This window comes from Scleropages formosus, chromosome 8, assembly GCF_900964775.1.
Source record: "Scleropages formosus chromosome 8, fSclFor1.1, whole genome shotgun sequence".
NCBI classification, from domain to species: Eukaryota; Metazoa; Chordata; class Actinopteri; order Osteoglossiformes; family Osteoglossidae; genus Scleropages; species Scleropages formosus.
In genome coordinates, this window is record NC_041813.1 from 24,618,612 (window position 1) to 24,641,010 (window position 22,399).

Below are 22,399 nucleotides of genomic sequence, written 5' to 3' on the forward strand. Positions count from 1 at the left end.
TTTTAATTGTACTTTGTGCTTGTTAGCTAAGATAATGGTACTGCACAAAGGCCTAGTTATATGGAATTGTAATGAATAATTAGTAGTCTAATATGTCTATTATTATGAATGCCAGCCCTAATCCACACATACACACACAAAGTCTGAAACCGCTTGTCCTGAGGCGAACCGGAGCCTAACCCAGCAACACAGGGCACAAGGCCGGAGGGGGAGGGGACACACCCAGGACGAGACGCCAGTCCATCACAAGGCACCCCAAGCGGGACTTGAACCCCAGATTCGCCATAGAGCAGGCCCTGGCCAAACACCCCCAGTCAGTTTGGTTTATAGAAGGGGGGGGAAAAAAAAAAAAAAAAAACGGCAAATGTTTTAAATAAAATGTTTCCCTCTTCTTACACATCAGTCAAATCTTGTATTTAACTCCATGGGAAAGAAAGCAAAATCAACATATAGTTTTATTAATGACCATAAAACCCCTTTATCACATGAAAAAGATGAATGTTCACAGAATTAGTGTTTAAAACATTATATTTTTGAGCACATAAAATCATATCAGCTGTCAGTATTTAAATTGTAGAAAAGGTTTGATTTCTCTCCCCCCACCTGTTTTGGTCTGCATATGCAAATAAAATTCGGGGAACAGACAGTGGTTGTTTGATTAAGCATGTTTGAGTGTATCTAATGGGTTTTTTTCTTTTTTGGAATCATCAACCGATCTTCATGCTGCGTACTAATTTCTGTGTAATATTTCTGTATGTTTTCCAAATGAAACACTGTAGCGAATATGGATTAATTCAAAAAGCATCCCTTCCACATCGTCTCACAGATATTTCATGTCTCCGCAGACTCTGATTGTGAGTCTTGCACCGTTAAAAGGCTTGTTTCTTGCCAGGAAAGTAAGGAAAGGGGATTTGTTTTCTTTGAAACAATTTGAGTGCTTTAATATAATCTTTCATACAAAGTGCTGCTATGTGATATTTCAGACGTGCACCTTGTATACATCTTACGACTTCATGGCAGCAGAGACCATTTAGTATGATTGAATATGTTGCATGCATGCTAGATATAATTTACACACCACCTGCATATGTTCATGGTGTGAGTATCTTGCCAAACACCATTACTTGCTAATTAATATGTATATATTCATGTAAAATCACAAATGTATATTCCATGCTGTAATTTAAATAATTGGGTATTATGCAATATTGTTGAACTTCTGTATCATTTCCTGTGTGACTTGTTGATGACATACCTTGGAGTGAATTGTTACCTTTTAATCTAAGACCAAGGCAAGGGCTCCACCAGCATGGGCATATGGTTTGCATTATTGTTTTCTTGTCTAACATCCCCTGACATGGCGGGTGTACAGAGAAATTTAATGCAGGGGATTTAGAAATCAGCATTCTTCCCAAAAACCCTCTGGGTTGAATATTTTATTCATGAGCTCTGTAAAAATAAAGGTTTGCCTAGTGGCCTCAGGCCAGAGACACATTCTGAAGGATCAGGCAGATGCTGGCACCAAATGGGCATTGAAAACACTTTACATATTTCCTGTCCTCTTTCGGCAGTGGTTCGGGGTCGCTGCTGTCTGTGTTTGGACCGAATCAAAGATGAGCCCTTAAATGTAAGGACACAAAGTAAATCGTGTTTTCCAGATGAAAATTTGATTCTACATCATTCCAAATTGATGGATGCGATTAGTCCATCACATTGTCTTATGTAGGCAGAACTAAAACAAGTTTAAATTATACAAATTTAAATTGTGGTTCAGTATCTCTTGAAGTGCAGGGTCATGCTGGATTTGTTGCCAAGGTCAAAACACGGTGGCATAGCGAGTAGCTCTGCTGTCTACAGGGCATGGGTGGTGCGAGAGGATGTGGGTTTGATCCCCGCTCAGTCTCTGTGGAGTTTGCATGTTCTCTCCATATCTGTGTGGGTTTCCTCTGTGTACTCTGGTTTCCTCCCACAGTCTGAAGACATGCTATTCAGATTCACCTATAGTTTGTGTGTGTGTGGTACTGTGTTCCTCTAATGTATGGATGAGTGACCCATTGTAGGCAGTGTATCTAGCAGTGTAAGTCACCTTGGTGAATAAGGTGTGTGGGCTCATAACACTACATAGAGCTCATTGGAAGTCCCTTTGGAGGAAAGCGTCTGCTAAATAAATAAGATTACCTTAAAATACGTGATCCATGGTACAGACATTGAAATGTTTTCTATTGCTTCTCAATTAAGTGATTGAAATTAAAATTTTAGCTGTAAGATCAATTTAGATCCTGGAGCTCTAACTATGCCATGTGTATAGATTGTGGTCATAGGGTTTTGGTTCAGCTGGATTGAACGATAAATGTGCATTACTCTGGCGCATCACGCTGGTTTTTCACTCATCTGCCACGGATAAATCGTGAAGAAAAAGTTAAGGACTTCATGAGAATTTCATTCTAATTGATGGCTGTAGTTGAGAAGCATTAAATAGCTGCCATCGCTCTGATTGATTGTCAGCTGTCACATGGGGAAGAAGAGCCGTGCCTGACAGCATCGACAGGCCGGACAGTGGGGCTGGCACGGGTGCGAGGCAACAGCATCTTACTTTCCGCATTAATGACATAGTCAAAGGTTAAATGAGCAGTGTCCTGTGCCTGTGAGGCTCCTCTTTGCTGCTTTTTGACAGGTGCAATGAAGACTTTGCGGCGTACCACACATTAATGCAGACTTGCTCGTCTATTTCTCTACCCGCAGCCATTCCCAGCTCGTTGGAGAGCCCTGGGTAAAATTTCTGAAAGCCAGTATTTCTGAAGACTGTTAAATACAAGATATTGACATATTTGAGCTGTAGTGCCCTTAATAAGCAGATTATTCTTTGCAGTTGTTTCTGAGGTTTCTGGAGAAAGTAAGGCAATCCATGGAGCAAGAAAAATGGCAAAATCATCAAAAAAAGGGCCCGAAGGCCAGAACTGTACCCAGCCACAAAGAAGACCCAGGGAACTATAGGCTAAATTTTACATGGTTAAAAGATGTTGGGACATTTTTGTAAAGTGACTTCTGTTCAAATATGGTAAATTGGATTATGATATCGTCATTGTACCCGATGCACGTGAGTGACAGTGGTGGTGTAATCAGTGATGATGATATTATAATAATAATAATAATTGCAAACCATGCAAAATAAATATGAACTTACTGTAAATATTTAATTTTTTGAGAATTCTGAATAAATGTAGTGAATTTCAAGTTAAAACAGAAATGTCAATTTTGTACAGTGTTTTTCTTTTTCTTTCTTAATATATCAATATTAGTTTCCTGTTCAGCACTTTCCCTTAATTTTTTCTTACAGCTGATTTTGGTGTTTTCAGGTTCATTGCGGAGTAAATGAAAATGGATACTTAAATTTGATGTAATACTAGGACACTGCTCGTTTTCATTAATTCTTCTCTGCCAAGTCATCACCTTTAATGATCTTCATTAGCAGCTGCTCAAGTAGTGTTACTTGCCTGTCTCTGAAGACCCCATATTGCACAGGATAGTTAAAAAAAGGCATCACAGTGGCAGAGCGAGTAGCTCTGCTGTCTCACAGCTCCCGGGTGGTGCGAGAGGATATGGGTTCGATCCCCACTCAGTCTGTGTGGAGTTTTCATGTTCTTCCCGTGTCTGTGTGGGTTTCCTCCGGGTGCACTGGTTTCCTCCCACACTCCAAAGACATGCTGTTCAGGTTCACCTGTAGTGTGTGAGTGACAGAGAGAGAGAGAGAGTGTGTTCCACTGATGTATGGATGAGTGACTTATTGCAAGTAGTGTATCTAGCAGTGTAAGTCACTGCGGTGAATAAGGTGGGCTGATAACACTACATAGTTTTTTTTTTTTTTTTTTTTTTTTTTATTGGAAGTTGCTTTGGAAGAAAGCATCTGCTAAAGAAGTAACATAAACATAACATTTATTAAAAAAAAAGGGCCCATGAATTAGCCAGTATACCTGTGCAAACATTCTGTGTTCGGCAGGCAGAACATTAAATTACTATGATGTGAATGCAGTCTTATGAAACTTTATTTGTGGGATGTTTTTCTTATTTTACAAGTGCAAATGTTTTAAACAAATCAAATGTAGGCTACAGCACCTGGAAAAAATCTGCCTCATCTCTGTATCTAAATTAAACTGAGTTAGAAATTTATGCTGTTTCAGTAGTGTAAATTTATTTCACGTATGTTTGGATATGCCAGCCAAACTCATCTATCTGTTCACTTATTTATGTGGACCTATAAACTAAGGGTAATCTATTTTTTCTTTTTCTTCAGATAAAAAGATGGCTTATAGAAAGGTACGTGCAGGCCTCAGCGGCTCTATGCACTCGCAAGGCTTGGACAAGGAGGAGATACAGACTGCATCTTTGGAGCTTGAGTGGGACATGGAGAAGGAGCTGGAGGAGCCATGTGCAGATGGTTTCCAGCTGGAGCCTGCTGAGAATCGCATTGCAGGTGGTTCTCCTGGGGTCGCAATCCCAGAGCTGGACCACATTGAGCCCTCCGTGTCCCCGCATGGACGCTTTGAGCGACTAGAGGAGGATCCTGATTATGTCACCCACTTCACCAGACCGATATCGAAGGGTCAGCGGAACAGTGTCTGTCCGGTTGTCCGGTACCTCTTGGTGGGCACGGCGCTCTTTGTCCTGGGCCTGATTGTGGGCCGATTCACACGCAGCACTCCGGGGTCAGTTTCCGCACCACCTGCAGACACTGATTTCTACCAGAGAGTACTGTCGGACATCACTGCTGAGAAGATAAGGGCTCATGTAAGGTAGGGTGGATTTATGTCATCTATTCCAAGGAAAATTGCAGAAAAATTAAATGTACGTTGAAAATTTGCAAACTTCACATAAAACAGTGTGTGTGTGTGTGTGTGTGTGTGTGTGTGTAATATATATAAAACCAGTAATAGATGCTGTACAGGGCTGGATTTCAAATTAAGCACTTTAGGCACAGTGCCAGAGGCCTTTGAAATTTTTAAGCCTTTTGAAGGAGAGAAAAATAATTCTAAAAGCTGAAAAAATCTGGGGAAAAAAGTGAGAAATTTTATGCAACTAAAACATAAAAATTAATTTAAAACATATAATTCCTGAATTTCTTAAGTAAGTTTCTTCTTAAGGTTTCTTTGGGTTTGAAGGCAGTAGGTCTAATCGCTTTGCTACTTGCTGCTGCCCCTGTCCCTATAATAATGTGGATAAGCACTAGAATATTTTAAAGTGCATCATGTCAATTAAGATGGCATTCACCCCTTTTTTTGGACCTTTTGGATTGAAAGTGCCTAGGAACGCTAAATTCCAACCCCAGGTAAGTAGAAATTTTGAGTTGGCAAATATGGTCTTTTCTGGAGCAGCTGTTTTTTCTTTGGTTCCAAGAGTTTTCAGGGAAAAATATTCCCACTAAGTCACAGCAGAGCAAAGTCTATTCCCAGACATACTGTAATATGTAACCCTCTTTCTTCCGTACTCAGCTTTGTAGTAGCTGTCAGGCAGGTACATGCTGCAGCCAGGTACAAATGTTAAATTAAATGTGTACAAACCTCAAGCAGTGTATTGTTTCTGAACCTGGGATCAAGGAGTACATGCATATTTGTGTCAAAGGAATAAGGTTATTTCCACTATGCAGAAACATTGCGACTCTCAGTAGGTTTTACATGTCCTATTTAATATTTATTTGGCTGCAGTCGGTTTTCAGGCAACCACAGAATTGAAATGCGTTTGAATGGAACATAGACATCGCAACAGGACGGTATCTAAAAGACAATCGTTTTTCAGGACTTTTGGTTCACATTCATGCTATTATTAAACATGCTGGACCACAGTGAAGAAATTAATAGTAAGAATAATACTACCATGTGTTATTTCCAGTAATGTTTGGCTTCTAAAAAGCTTCTTTGCCCTCTAGTATCTACAATATATGTATGCTTATTTTGCTGTGTAAAAAGATAACTTCTTAAATTAATAATGTGATGTCCCTGCCAGTTAGCACAAACATTTTGTCAATATTTGGAAATTAATTTCTTTGAAAAGGAGAAATGCAAGCAAAATGTTATGAATTTTGTTCGCACACAATAGGGAAAATCGTGCGTTACATGACATTGTTTTCGCTCATTTATTCACTTAAGTGATATTTGTCTTGCAGAATTCACTCTTATGCCGACATTTCTTGGCAGTGTAAGCAATGTCAATTGCACATTGAACATTTGTTCTTTAGCAATAAGGCAAAAACAGTCTAGCGATTGATTTTATTGATGTAGTTAGCATTATAGATCCTGGTGGTTGATGACCTTAATAGCCCTGGACAGCCTCACTTTTATTCCAGTTATATAGATACGGTGACTTGCATGAAGGGGCTTGTGGCAGGCCTCCCCTGACACTTGGTGTCTCTGCAGCACCAAAAGCCAGGGCCTCTTTGGGCTGGGGTTGAGGGTACCGATCACGGCTGTGGGTCCTCCGGAGGGCTCAGTTTCACCCTGAGAGGGGCTAACCCAGACTCCTGCCTGTGGAGCACACAATGGTCTACCGTAAATTAAGCATTAAAAATTGTGCTGCCTTTGACACACCCTTGTACATCTCTATATCTCCATATGCCTTTACCCACTTATTAAAATATAAAAATTTCTCCACCATCACTTGCTTTGCTCGTGCTGTGCCCTGCTCTCACTATTCTTCCATTATTTGTTGGGCAGCAGACGTATCTGGTTTTGGGCATGTAGTTTCACAAATGCAATTTTATTTTAACGCCTTCACCAGCACACCATCAAAGTGTTGTGGATTTCCACTGTAAAAGTACAAGATGCAGGATTTGGCTGGGCATTGAAAAACATGTATTTCATTTTCAGCTCCAGGGGACTCCTCTCTTTTAGTCTGACAACTGGTAGAATTATGACACTTTTGTCCACATAAAGACGAAATTCGTATTGTTGGCTCACCGGGTAGTGCGGTTGCCTTAGAGAGTTTCTGGGCTATTTGGGCGTGGGTTCAGATCTAGCTTATGCTGTGTGAGGTTTGCATGTCCTCACCGTGTGTTTTCTCTGGGTGCTCATGTTTTCTTGCACAGTCCAAAGATCTGTGTTTCCGATCAGTTGGTGGCTCCAAATTGTATGAGTGGCTACTCGACAATGTATTGGCGTCCTGTCCAGGGTGTATGCTGAGTTGCCTTGTACCCATGTTTCCAGGATAGATTCCAGACTGTCCTGATCCTGACTTGGACAAGCATGATCCCTAGTGATAGTGAGGGAGTCAGAATAAAATTAACAGTTTGCACATGCAGTAGTGTGGTGTTTTATCCAGGGTGTACACCACCTCATGCTCAGTGCTTCCTGGGAGAGGCAAAATGGTGGAAAAATGCTGCCCAAATCTGTATAATCTCAATAAGCAGAACTGCACACTGTACTTTCATGAATGACTTTGAGATAGTCTTGTGTCAGCGATCACATTATACTGGAAAGGTAATATTTGAATGCCCAGCTCTTGTTCTAGTACCCTTTAGCAAGGCTCTTACCCTCAGTTGCTCCAGTAAAAATTACACATAAAAAGCATGGTCATGGACCAAGTAATCTTTGATGTTTTCATATTGAATTCATGTGGCCCCACGCCATTATGCTTCCACCACCATCTAAGGATGAAATAATTTGTGTGTGTGTGTGTTATCATTTTTCTGTTGAACATTCTCCTGTTGTTCGGGGGGGGGGGCATCCAAGTGGCCTTTGGTAGACTTGAAACATGTTTCCATGGTATCCTCCCTTGCACACTGCCCTTGTTCAGTTTATAGTTTCTCTTACTATAGACTTTTAAATACTGACATTAGCTAATTCAAAAAATGCTTGCACATTTCTAACAGCTACACAAATATCTTTAAATTTGCTTGCAATAAATTTAATTGAATAATACAAATGTACAAAAGTATGGAATTTCTTGCTGTTGGACTATGGAATTAAATATTTACAAGTTATAACCTTTCTGACCATCTTCAAATTAAGCTCTTTTGAAAACTCTTGTGCCCCAGTCACATTTCATTTTATGTACCATGGACCCTTTTAAGAAACTAATGCAAGCCCTTCTGGAAAAATGTCCTTAAGTTGAGAAAACATTGCACTGAAACTTCTCACAGAAATACAGTATGCCTTTCATGGTAATAGTACACTAATAGTATAATAAAGTGGAAATTTACTATTCTATTATTTTAGCATTAATTAGATTAGACAGCATTATTTTTAAACAAGCCTGCTTCACAAAACCCCTGATGCCCATTCATGAACCCCCAAGTAGACTATGGATCTCCAAAATAAGAATCCTAGGTCTTTAATATTTTTTTCTCTTCCTATTTTCTGGCTTAATATAGGAGGAAGTAAATGTTGGCTTCCACCTCTCCTGTTTTATACAAAATAGTCTGATAGACTGTAGTTTAGATGATAAGGTGATTCACTACCGTATTTGAGGTCTGTTGATCGCTTTAAACAAAGTATTTGTCATTTGCCTTCAGGGTTGCCCACAGGCTCAGCAGTGTGTAATGGTAATAGTCAATGTATTAAGTTGTCCAAAAGTCTCTGCCTATTTTTTTTTTTTTTAAAACTCTTTTACAAAGACAGTGATCGAATGATGATTTAAAATCAAAATTGCATCATTTTCCCCCTACGCTAGCATTTTCTTCCAGCTGTAGTATTAGTAAAGAAATTCACTACTTGATTGTATTAAAGAATTTAATCTGTTTAAAGGGCACTCAGTGGACTGTCGCTGTGGTATTACAGTGGCGTTGCATCATTTATTTAACACTTTAAAATTTACTATTTTCTCAGCTGTTGCAAGCACAGTATGGGTTGTTTTTTTTTTTTGCATGTTTGTAATGAAATGCATAACTTTTTTCATGCAGAAGTTTTGAAAAAGTTCACTAAGGCGCTGTTCACTGTTCAAGGCACTTTTGAGGGTGTTCCAGAGGCAAATTCCTGGTGCATTATGTTTGGCTGATTAAAATTTATAAAGAATAGCAAATTGTTTACCCATTTGCACATGTACTGTAGGTCTCTTATGCTGTTATCCATTGTGATCTCTGCTGCCCTAATAATGAGAGATATGCACGTACTGTACATATAGATCTCTGGATTATTTTCATGTATTTTTGCTGTATCTGCCTATGTTTGAAATAAGTTTTCAGTTTGCAATCTAAATTCAAAGTTGCATCAGGGCATTCAGTCTACTGGCATGTTTACACCAGATAATTTTTGAGCTTATGAAAAAGCCTGAACTTCTGATTAAGAACTTGAAAGTAACATCATACGGCCCTTTTATTTAGTGTTTGCCTTTAACATTAATTAATGTAAATAATTAATGTAACAGTATCTTTGCACCTAACTATAATACGAATGTAATTAATAGTTTAAATGGGTGATTTGAGGATTAGTATACAACTGTGTATTATAGGAAATAGAGATAATTTGTACCGTCTCATTTGGGTGGTATTTGCAGAACGGTTCATGATATGTAGAGCTGGTGAAGGAATCCTTATGTAGAAAGAAAATAAGCCTTAGGTTTAAAGGATGTTTTGTTATTTTGCTTGGTGAATTTCATTTAGCATCTGTGACAAATTCCTTGTTGGAACAATATTATGAGTCAGAATTGGTCCTGCAAAATTTTGAGCTTCCATAATTTAAATATGGAAACTAACTCATTAAATGTTAACTAAATATATTGTGAGCCAATGAGAGAAACCACCGTGTCACACTTGACAGAACTGATAGTAACATGCATAATTTCATTCCACTCTGGCTTTAGATGGATTTTTTTTTGGATTAGCTTACTGGAAAGAAGTACAGTATTATTCATATTTTTTATAATTGAATCTGCATATAAATACATTTAACCAGTTGTGTCACAAGTATATCAATGCAGCTGGGTTAGTCAGTGGTTAATGTAATTTAAACCACTTAGATACAACTCTTAGAGGCCTTTCACTAATGCTACGAAATCCCATATCTTTTTCCTGCCAAAAAGTGTGGGTGATTTACAGATGCCCGTGGTTCTTTCTTTGAAACACCTTTGGACGCTGTCCAATGCAGGCTGCTTCCTGGAAACGCATTTTAGTCACACATGCTTTTCAAATCCCCGCTGCTGTGCACTCTTTTCAAGTGTGGCAGATAATGCCATTCTCACAATTGTCAGAGATTTGCAGTTCATTCTAATGAAATGCAACCTTCCTCACAATCCAAAGTGTGCAAATAAAAGTATCTGTCAATTTGTACTGAAATATCACATTCCATGTAATTATATATGGCACATATTTTAATTATATGTGACATTTTTCACATACTGGTACTGTACAATGAATAAAAGTCACAGAAAAACATTTGCACAATTGAAGTATTAATTCTGTCTTGTTACCTTGACAGACACTCCTGTGGGAATAAAATAACTCCCTTACTGGATACTGTCATACAGCAGGTGCTATAGTGGAGAGAATATCTACGTTGTACTTCAAGGAATCATCAAGGTTCAAATCACATCTCCTCCTGTTGTACCCTTACCTATTTACTTACCTTGAACTGATGACATAAAAATTACCCTGCTGTACACATGGGGAAGAGTACATTTAACACCATGGCTGGCCCTGGATAAAGGTGTCAAATACTGCATAACAATGAATGCACACCTCTTAAGAACTAATTCTGTAACCAGTCGTAATATGATTTTATTCTGTGTACCAAGCTTTCACTTAAATTCGTTATGAAATAATATTTATGCGTTTAAGATTTAGTCCAGAGTTCCTTCCAAAACCTTCTGCCATCTTTTCTTTGTTTGTTTGAGACTTCTGTCTCCTCACACACAGGGAGACTGATCTTGGTGCTTAGTTTAGTACTTACTAACATTGTCTTAAAGGGATGGTTTAAAATCAATTCTAAATGGATTTTAAAGTTTTTTTTTTTTTTTTTTTGTTTCCATTTTTAAATCAAATGATTTTACTGTTTCTTTTATTCTCATGTTTAAATTACTTATGTCACCAACTGTTCATGTAAATTTCAACAGGCTAAAGGTCATAGCTTTCATGTTCCAAAGAATGACTTGGACTTCTGATTAGGAACGATGGCCGTGAAGATATTTAAATAACCCAAGCAATGTGTTGCATTCACTTCACAATAAACAGCTTTCTCATGGTGGCATCTGGACATTAAAGGATTGATTTCTGTCATTGGTACCATGGTTCCCAGGTGTTTTGGGATAGCTGGAGAACGCAAAAGCCTAATTGCTCAGGGTACCACGGCCTGCTGCCAGTTTGGGTCGCCTAGAGATTACTTAACCGTCCATGGGTCATCAGCTATATTCTGGTCCCGTGGTGGAACTCGGTGAGATTGTAGCCCAGCTGGACTCTAAGGTCAGAAGTTGCTAATATAGGATGAGCCCATTTCCCATTTAGGGAGTTTGGAAGTTCAAGTTGAGTCTTATTAAAATTATCAAACTGCTCCAAAGGGGAAAAAATATGACTAAAGAACTGAGTCGCTTTGATGTTAAATTTCATTTTATCTTAATCCTCTCCGTTTTTTTGTGGAGCACACGGCCATCGCTATGTTTCATCACATTAGACAGCCTTTAGATATGTCTTTCTAGTTTTGTCCCATGGCAATCTTGCATTTTGATTCTGATGCGGTGCACTATAGGTAGTGGCCTTCATCTCCTGCTCCCCTGAGCTGCTTCGGCACTGTCTTTCTTACCATTTTGTTTTGCCTTTTTCCCCCCTCCAAGGTATTGCAACCTGTGCTGCCAGGGCTCTTTGATTATGTAGCTGGTCTTATTTCATTGCAGGCATTGACTGTATTCGGCTGGAAGATTTTGCTTTTTGAAAGGTGAGGTGGGTGACCTTCATGCAACCTTCCAGAGAGGACTGCATGATGTTTTCCGAACCAAGAGCATCTTTAGTGTTTCGCTAAAAGGTTCTCCTTATTGGAGTTTTGCCGACATTGAATATAGTTGTTAATACTTTGACTAGCCATAACACGTCTACGGATAAGTGTATCAGTAAAAATTGTTCAGCAGTGTTTTTTTTTTTTTCCTTTTTTTTTAAAAAAAAAAATCTCACATCTCCCGAATAGTGTATTCAGTTTTTCCCACCTGAATTTTCCTTTATTAGTTGAAAACATTATTTATTTGAAGATTAATATGTGATACATAACTGTAATTAGTTAAATTCACACAAAATATGTTAAGGTGTATATATAATATAAATATATGTAACGGAATTCTGATTTTTTTTTTTTTTTTTTACAATTAAAATTTATAGTAAATATTTCATGATCATTCAAAGAATATTTCTACAATATTATACTTTTTTCCAGATATCTTGCAACTGTACCCTACACTACTTACATTTACACATTTATACTGCACAGTATTTTATACTGGAGCCATGCAAGGTTAGTTCCTTGCTCAGGTGTTTTGTACCAAGTGCCATTTTTCCCCGGACATGATGCTTTGTAATATAAATCAATGTTAGTACTAACACCCAGCCATATACAGGGCTCAGTAAGTCAGAGAAATTGACTTAGGTCTCACTGTGGAAACAAACACCTTGATGTATCATTCTAGAATGACTATCGCTAATGTCAGTTCCTTAGCATGTTGTTTCGGGATGTACTTTGACAATACTGCAAAAAAGAGCCTCAAAATGAGGTCTTGCTTATGGGTTCTGATGTCCCCTGATATGCATGTTTTTCATTTTGTTTTTTTGAAGACCTCTAAAAATATCCTATCTGTATCAGATGAAATACACAGAAATAGAGCATCACCATGCCAATCCATACTAGTTCACTCCCAGCATACACACTTTAATATATTTAGCATTCAAAAAGGCTCTTAGCTGACAGAGTGCAGTAGAAAAGGAGACAGCTTAATTACAGTAATTGTGTGTTGCGATGATGGCCTCTGTCTCCCGGTGGCAAATTTGATTACCAAGTTACGCAACTCAACATGTCGGTAACCAATATACTGAGCACATGGCGGAAACCCATGCATGTTTTTTATTACGCACGCACATGTTTTAACTTTCTGCGTACCTGCGTGTTGCAAAACACAGAAATTTTACCACTTTTAACATGATGGTGGATAATTTTTTGTCCTAAGATCACCTCCTCAGTAGCACCCTGAATTGTTCCAGTAGTAGTAGTAATAATAACAGTCGCCACAGTTATGTTTCTGTTGTTGAAATAACTTTTAGTATTCTCTGAGATGTATGTCGCTTTGGCGGAAAGCGTCTGCTAAATTAATAAATGGAAATGTTACATAAATGTATAGAACCAGGTTTTGAGTTAAAATATATGGCTGTTGTTTCCTTAGCTCTTCTGTACAAAATTATTTTACTATGCTTTGTTTTTTTTTTGGGGTGGGGGAATGCTGCATATGTTGTATTAAAGATGCTTTGTATCTTCCTAAATGCTAAAGCACATCTTTTCTAAACTTAAGTCTTTTTAGTAAGTGTAGAGTATAACATGACTGCTGAAGTTCCATATATATATATATATCTCTCTCTCCATGGCCTGATTTTTTTTTTTTTTTTTTTTTTTGCAAGGAAGTGGTAGAATCGATTGGCAGCTTCACTTCTAAGTCTGATATTTCAGAAGTGACCGCTGCTGTTAAACTGTTGAGACATGTAGTTTTTTTCTCTTCCTCAATGTGAATATGCTCTGTACTTCTGCATATGCCAAAAATACATATTTATAGCTAAAAATTGAACAGCTCCACCAGATGGCACTGTCTTGAATGTCTCATGGTAGAATATTTGTCATTTAATTTTCTTTAAAATCTTTTTCTCTCTTCTGTCCTAAATAATTGGGGTTAACAAAGCACATTCAATTCTTAAAATTGAATGGTGGTGCTAAAATATTTGAAAGAAAAAAAATTATAAATAAAAATAAAAATTGAATGTATTATGAAATGTTATAGAATACTAGATACGTAGATTTTATACATCCTGATGTAAATATGTTGTTATAAGCATGATTTTATGAGGTTTATAGTTTGTAATAGACTTGGGGTTGACCGTCAGAGCTTCCTTTTCAAGGCAAGGCTGAAGAATGTGATCCCTCAGGAATTAAACACACTCTCCATTCCCCCTTTTTGCTGGCGACTGCTTTAGTCTGCTGGTTCAGAGGTACCGTTGCAGCCTTCCATGAAAAGCTGAAGAGGTTTATTGACCAGAACACCTTAACAATATGTAGAGCTTTCAGGATCTCCAGAACAATCTCAACAATCTCATTCAGTGTGCTACTGAATTTCTCCCCGGAGATCAATAATGTGTCTGTCTGTCTGTCTGGTCCCTCTGTGATGCCATCGTGAAGCTGTCACACTGCCACAGTAACCTCAAGCTGAGATATACACTGAGATTCCTCAGAAACCCGTGGCACAGCAGGCCTCTCAGATACACATACTATTTTAAGGAGCACTGCCGCGTCTTGGAATAATTCCCAAAATGCATTCAGACAAGACTGAGCTCAAATTAAGTACTGACTGCAGCCATGTAACACTGCATGCTTTTTGAGGTAATTTTCAGTGTGTTATTGACTGAGCCTTCCAGCATAGTACTGCCATGTGTCTTTCACGAAAGCAGCTTTATCTCTGCCATCTGAAGGTACCAGGAGATTCACCCTGTCTGGATGACACTGATTTATTATGTTTTACCATGGGTCTGTCTTAATCTTCGTGTTACTTCACACACTGTTAAGCACAAATGTTTATAGACTATTATAAAGTCAAACTTAACAGTTGGAGATAGGACAGCTGAAACCCCTTCATTGAGAAATCATGCATTTTACTGTAACTGTTACTATATATATCCTGTACATCTCTTACATGTTGTACTGCACAATCTTCCTTGGTAATAGATGGCATCATGGTGATGTACCAGTCCATGTCACCCAAAGGTATTTGTTAAACATATTTGTTCCAGCTCTGTTTGTAAAATTTGTAAAATTGGTAGTGATAAAGTTGCAATGCTATGTAATTCTTCTTTCTGATTACGGTGGTAGAAAGCTACCTGGATATGTACGAGTTCTGTGTGATGCGATCTGAATCTTCCTTCAAAACTTCTGCACTAAATGAACACAAATACCTGTGGAATTTTGGGTTCAGTGATATCATTTTTAACCCATATCCGCACTACAGTCTAAGCAGGAGTAGAGAAATTTTACAGAATCTTAACGTATAGTTTTGTAGTTTTTATAAGAAAGTGAAATTTTGAATTTAAATTTTTCCCCCTTCAATACTCATGCATGCTTTTGTTTTAGATTTTATTAGCTACACTTATAAAGATATGGAAAAATTTACATTGCTATTTCTTCTATCTTCCCCAATTCTGGAGAATTTTTCCTGCTTCTTCCCCTTGAATTCATTCAGCACTTTGTTACATATTGACTTACATACACATAGATACATTGTTTAGGTACCGAATTCAGATTTAAATTACATTATACTTCCCTCTTGCTTTTCTTCTCTCCAAAAGCTGATAGGTATCTGTATGCATCTTACTAACACCATCTGTTCCTCTCCTTACAACAACCTTATGTTAATAGGAACTCCTCAAGTATGCATGAAGTACGTAATTGTTAGAATCAGTACAGTTCTCCAAATGAATACAACAAAACAGCATTCATGACCATGTTATTCCAGTTTTGTTCCACCTGTATCATCTTTGGTTGTGAAGATTAATAACCCTAAAATAGTTCTAAAATGTTCAGATATTTTAACAGATCCTGGTTATATACTTCTATGTTTGATTGGCATCATGGATTGATAATATTAATCATTTCCAGGAAAAGCATTTCATCTTCCCATGCTGACAATGTTTTGTGCTCTGATTTTCAAGAGCTGTAACATCTATCATCTACAGATTAATCCACATCATTAATCATGTAACTTCATGATTTTTGTAGTTCTTCTGGAACGGACCACTGAATTGTGACCCAAATATGAAGACAGCCACTGCCAAGTACAGATGCAGATAATGCCTTATCTGAATAACCATTCATGCAGTGGTATGAAGGATAGAGTTTTGTACCTGAAATGTAGCTGGATTCTGCTGACCTTTTAATGCTGCTACAAGTTATATAGAAGAGGAATTGCTGCCAGTGTTCCAGATGCACAGCTTATGTGGGACTGTGTATTTACTGTAGGGTCCCTGGGGCGAATTCCAGAGTCTTTCTTCTTCGCAGTTATCTGTCAGAGTGCTTCTTTCCTAAAATATGGTGCAAGGCCACCGTAGCACCTGCAAATTTTTAGAGAAAATAAAAAAAAAAAAAAAAAAAAAATTAAGGAGTTTTGTGTGTCTATCCACTCTTTTTTTTTTTTAAAGAAAAAAAAATCAATTACATGTATTAATGTTTTTCTTATTAATATTCTAGTAATACTGAGCTTCACCTCCTAGTTGTTCATTCTTTCTGCCCTTTGTTTTTCCTTTTTGTAAAGATCCATATGCCCCTTTTTGTTTAAGTAGTACTGTCAAGATAGGAAGGTTGTACAAGTTCCTAAGGGTGCAGGGCACTTGGGGGTTGCTTTGCTTTCACCATTCTGTCTAGTTCATGCCCAGGTGTACTCAGACTTTTGACTGGTACCATATGTGCAGGCTTTCATAAACCGAGAAATACCATAGAATTTCCCGAACTCCCGTCAAGAGGGACACTCATGCGGTGATGTCTGGTATACAGACTTTGGATTCCTGGCATGCTGAATCTACACGTACTCTTGCTTTAAAAATTGAAACGTGTGTGTATAAAGTGAGCATCTGCAGTTTAAATTAGACGTTTCCTGATATGTTTGCTATTCCCCATTGAACAAAACAGTAAATAATTTGATGGTTTCTTAAAGCGTTAGGAATATATGCAGTGTGTGATGAGCTTCCTTGTCATTTTTGTATAGTGAGGCTTCAATTTATTGATTGTACTTAATGTTCTTGCTTGTGGTTATGACCTCTGTTGTTTTATTCTAATACCCTTGCTATTTGAGTATGCTCTTAACCTATAATTGGTTTTTGGAGAAATAGAGCTTCCTCACCTCTATTTCCCACAGAGATTACTTCCTGCCAAGTAAGAGTTAATCTGCTGATTTCCAGATTTAATTGGCTCTTTGGGATTTATATTCACGTTCAAAAAGAGTGATACTCAGTTCACACTTTGACAGTGAATGCATGATCTCTTGAAAGCAATACATGCAAACTGAGCACATTCTGAAATTGTGAAAGAGAAAAATGGCATTGAGTCGATTTTATTTCCGAAGCAGTTTTGCTGTAGAGCTGAGATGCAGTGAAATTGCGTTGCTGTAAAGCTGACTGACGTACATAAGTAACTCAGTGGCTTGTCTGTTACAAAGTGGATTTGCGCTTATTGCAGTAACAGTTGACAAACAGTTGCCTAGAGTAGTGCTCTAAATAGACACACGAGACTAGGAACTAAAGAGCAGACAGTCCTGTCAGTCACTTTACCTTTGTTCTTCTGATAAGAACATTGTGCTGAATGCATGTTTTTATACAGTTCTACAATGTGCTTGGAATGCTAGTGCAGGTCATAGGTCATCTTTGTTTGATAATTTGCATTTACATTTATTCAATTATCAGACTGTTTTCTCTAGGACAGCATACAGCTCAGAGTAAACAAAACTGCATGAAGTGTTTTGGATGCAGATGTAATTGTTGAAGCACAGTCAGATTGTCCAGTACTACTGTTTTTCGCTGGCACACATTACGTAAGTCGCTGTAATTGTGACAGATGGCATGATGGAAGTTTATGAAACGGTTAGGAGATGGGAAAGAAGTGGATGCAAAACATATGCTCTTTTAGGCCCACAGCAGCTCTGAAGGAGAGGAGTTCATTCGGTCAAGCCAAAATCAGAAACGCACAGGCTTTTGTTTTTGGACCTTTCTTGAGTGGTCTTGTAGGACTCGAGCCTCAGATCCTTTGACTGCCTGGTAGGTCATACCCAGGGCTAGCTTGATGTCTCTTCTGCAAGCTTCATGCTAACATTAAGGGATGGGTCATCAAGCTAAAGTTAACTTTTGGTAACCAAGTGGCTCAACCTACAAGTGAGGTTTGGAAAACATGCTGGGGATAAAGTGAGGGTTAACATTTACATAACATTTATTCATTTAACAGATATGTTTCTTCAATGTGTCATACATCTCGCAGAAAAATATGAGTGCATTACATCAACAGAAAGAGCGATGCAGAGTAAATAAAGTAAATGCAGAATAAATAACATTTCCTAGCTCTTGCAACCGGACCAGTAGGAGCGACCTCATGGCCTGCTTATGACTACTAAGTCAAGGTGTCTAGTTGCTTGCATCTTTTTCTACGGCTGATGGCATCTGGTGATGATCGAAACTGTTTGATTGCTACCTTAGAGCAAGATCACAAGCAAGAGTAAAATATATTCTGCCAGGGTTTTTTTTCTTGTTTGAGAATCAGACTTGTGAGTCATTTGTGTGTGTATGTGTGTGTCTGAGATTGTTTCCTTCAGTTTATCACTAGCTCTGAGACATCGATGTGTTTTTATCTTTTCAGTTATCTCTTGCTATTCCTCTGCTGCCCTGTCTCACCAAGATACTTGAGATGAATAGAAACTCTGATAAATAACTGGTTGTGTAGGAGGCACAATTTCTTTTCTGAAATAACAGGACTGAGGATTATGTTTCTCTATTTAAAGTGAGACTTTATGGAATCTTATCTCAATGGTACTTTCCGGAAAGTTAAAACTTGTGACAGTGTGCTTTATGGCTCTGTCAGGTAATATGTTTAGATTTGCTGATATATATTGAATGAATTAACTTAGTCCTCATGGAAAAATACAAGTACATCTTTTTAACAGAATGGTTATGTCAAAGGAATACATCCCAGTAGAGTTTAACATTCACATATGGGTACTTTACTTGTTGCACTGCAGATCTCCCACCACCACTACCAGATAATGCAATATTTGTCTTCATTGGGGGACAGTAAGTTTAGCAGTGGCAGTTCGTGATGTTCCAAGGTTTCGCATCCAGTCGGAGCTTTGTCTTTCTGATATGTACACTATTGTGTGCGTTTCTCTCAGCCAATTTGATTCTCTCCAGTTCATCTCTTCCCAGCTCAGGCAGATTGACTTTTATTGTGTGTTTGCTGGGGGTGCGGTGGCGCAGTGGGTTGGGCCGCAGTCCTGCTGTCCGGTGGGTCTGGGGTTCGAGTCCCGCTTGGGGTACCTTGCGACGGACTGGCGTCCCGTCCTGGGTGTGTCCCCTCCCCCTCCGGCCTTACGCCCTGTGTTACCGGGTAGGCTCCGGTTCCCCGTGACCCCGTATGGGACGAGCGGTTCTGAAAATGTGTGTGTGTGTGTGTGTGTGTGTGTGTGTGTGTGTGTTTGCTTAGATTGATTCTCCATTATTGCAACCCTAAATAATTCTAGAAAATCATTGATTTGAAACTCATGTAAATGCTAATTCACATTCAGATCACGCAGTAATTAAATAGCTGATAGATGTAGAATTAAATAAGGGTACTTTCAAAGTCTTGTATTGTTACTCTATGATCGGAGATGGTGATTTACTTGAGATGAATTGTGTGACATTTACAGTCTGACTACAGGTACCTTGTTATCTGTGTCAGTTCTTACATTCCAGATGCTGGTTGGCATTTTAGGTTTTTATTCTACAAGCAATAGCTCTATTTAAAAAAAGAAAGATCAAAACACATGTCCATAACTTTTTGCAGTGGAAGATCAATTTCCTGTTATTTACTTATTACTTTATATGCATGCATTTACACATACTGTCAGATAAGGTATGATTTAACATGTACAGCCCAACGTTGAGGAAAAAACCATGTATTGCCATGCTGTGAAGAATTTTTTGCTAGCTACTAAAATACCCAGTTGTCTGAATTTTTAGACCATCGCAAGTTCTTTGGAACTTGACAAATTTCAGAAGTGTTTTCCTGGACTTTCTGAATTGCAAATCAAAAAACATTTCCCACTTTTCTTTTACTTACCCATGTTAAAAGTATAAATGCACTGCAAGGTAGAAAGTTAAGTGCTTTCTAAAATATTTATAGGAATCCCTGAATGAACTTTGTTCAAATTGTAGTGCTTACTCAAAAAGAAAGGCTTGGCAGTGTTCCACATTATTCAGAATGTCTTTCAGTCTCATCAATAAATGATCACTTATGATGTTATCTAGTGTTTTTAGTAATTTAATAAATAAATAGTTTTTTACACTTAAACCTAAGGATTCATACATCTTATAAGCTTGAGATGCTCATACATTCTAAAATTATAATATAGAGCCTTCCTAATGTCTCCATTACTCTATTGTAAAATGTAATGTGAACATCACAGGGTCTTATGACTGTTCAAGTGGGTATTGACTTTGAGCAAGTGATTCTGGAGGAATGTCAGGAAGGTCTGTAAATCCTGAAGCAGTCAGAGAATGGCACCATAGAGCTCTCTGTAGGCAGATGTGAATCAGTTAATTAAAATAGTGTTTTCATAAAATGTTTAGTTCATCCCTCAGCCGCCTCACATATCATATATTTCCATCTCTGTCGCGGTGCTGTGTTTGTGTTTAACAGCCGCTCGTGTGCCACCTTCTCTGTTCTGCTTTTTCAGCTAAGAACATTGCTCACAAAAGACAACCCCCACACCCAAATTATGTTGTCAGTGAAATCCTAGACCCCTTAATTTTACACATTGAAAGAGACATTTTTTGCAGTTTACATGGGAACAATGATGGTTTTTATTTCCATGCATAAAAATGAGAGACGTTTAGTGTTAGGTACATCAGTACAAGATTGACCTTTTTTCCATTTTAGTTAACAGGTCCAAGTTTTAAATCTTAAAACTTATAAAAGTAAGATTTATATGGATTTGTGAGATCTGTGTCTACCTTATTGTTGTAGTTGGTTAAATGGTTTACATTTTAGCAGCCCCATTCAATGAATTCTTCATAATCTTGAAGGACAGGCGATCATCCACTTTTATTTCAGTGGAAGAATCGTGAGCCATCTCCAATCGTTTTCTTTTGTTAGCTTTTCAGCAGAAGGGCCCCTTGGGGAATAGTGGGTACAGAACAAGACCTTTCATTGACAGAATGTGTCACTGCTGATGCCATTACTGTCCACGGTATCATCCCTTCTTTAAAGTTTAGTAGCCACCTTGAAAGCCGCTGGCGGTGCGTCGGGCTTTTTCCTTTCTGCTCCGGTGACCAGCTCAAGTGCGCAGTCCTCAACTGTCAATCATTACTTCTCAACAACAGATGACAAAGCAAGAAGTGAAAATGTTTAAGGAAAACTTTGAATCCTCTGGGTTAAAAAAAAAAAAAAAAAAAAAAAGGCGGGGGAAGCAGGGTCTGTGGGTGTTTGCAGATTTTTTTTTTTTTGGTAATATGAGCTTGAGCACTGATCTTTTCAAGCAAAGAATAGAAATTATCTGAAATCTGTGTTTCTGTACCACATGCCAGTCTGTTTTTATATCATTTTTGTGACCTAAGACCTCTTTCATTTTGAGCCAGGCATATCAGCTATGGTGCTTGTGTGAGGGGAATCTGCTTGCTCTCTTGGCTCTCAGGAAGCATCTGTCTTATTGCCAAGCTGTCAAGAGCAAAAATCCATTGGCTGGTGACAAGGGAGCGAGCCTGGCGAGTTGCTGGTTGCAAGTCGCTCTGTGGATAATGACGTGGGTTTTTTCACGCAGCCCTGTGGGCCATGTCACCACTATTATCTGTGACAAAGGCCGCCAGCAGCAGTCAGGCAGGCAGGCCAGCAGGCCAGGGAACCAGGCTCAGTGCTATACCTGCTTGTGACATTTGCTTCATGACATTATCATTAAAGTTGACTAATGCACTAAACCAGCTATCCATCTCTTTGGTGGTCTTTACTATTTAGCATTTAGAACATTGTAATGGGGAATAAGAGTATGGCAGTTTTGTACTTTGGGCCTGTCCTTTGGCTTCATATTGGATGTATGGGGAGAAGAAAACAAAACAAAAAAGATAGAAAGCTGGAAAATGCCATGACACAAGCAGAATGTTCTGGGGATGCAGATGATATGGACACAAGTTACGCACTTTACATATGTATGACGATGTAAATTCCAGAGTTCAGTGTGGAAATTGCCGGAAATCTATTTTGGGATCAGAGGACCACCAGTTTTCTCAATCAGTAATGTCAGCTGATAAATACTTCTGACAGTCAAGTCATCTTTTCCATTTTTTTTTTGTTTTCTTTTCTATGCATTAAAAATATTAGTTACTGATAAAATATTCTGTTAATTATTAAAATATTTAGAATAATAGCACTTTTACAGGCAACCTTTTTTTTTTTTTTTTTTAAAAAAAAAAAAAAGAAACTTTTTAGTCATTTTGGTGTATACTGCTTTACATTTCCCATCC

At 38.2% G+C, this 22,399-nt stretch overlaps 1 protein-coding gene across 1 annotated transcript in view; it reads left to right on the forward strand.

Moving 5' to 3' along the window:
* The window catches only part of naaladl2 (N-acetylated alpha-linked acidic dipeptidase like 2), a 188,751-nt gene that overhangs the window by 85,189 nt on the left and 81,163 nt on the right, over positions 1 to 22,399 (forward strand). Inside the window, exon 3 of the mRNA XM_018757073.2 lies at positions 4,292 to 4,790. Within this exon, the coding sequence (XP_018612589.2) occupies positions 4,300 to 4,790 (491 nt within the window). The 5' untranslated portion in view covers positions 4,292 to 4,299. The remainder of the gene's footprint in view (positions 1 to 4,291; positions 4,791 to 22,399) is intronic.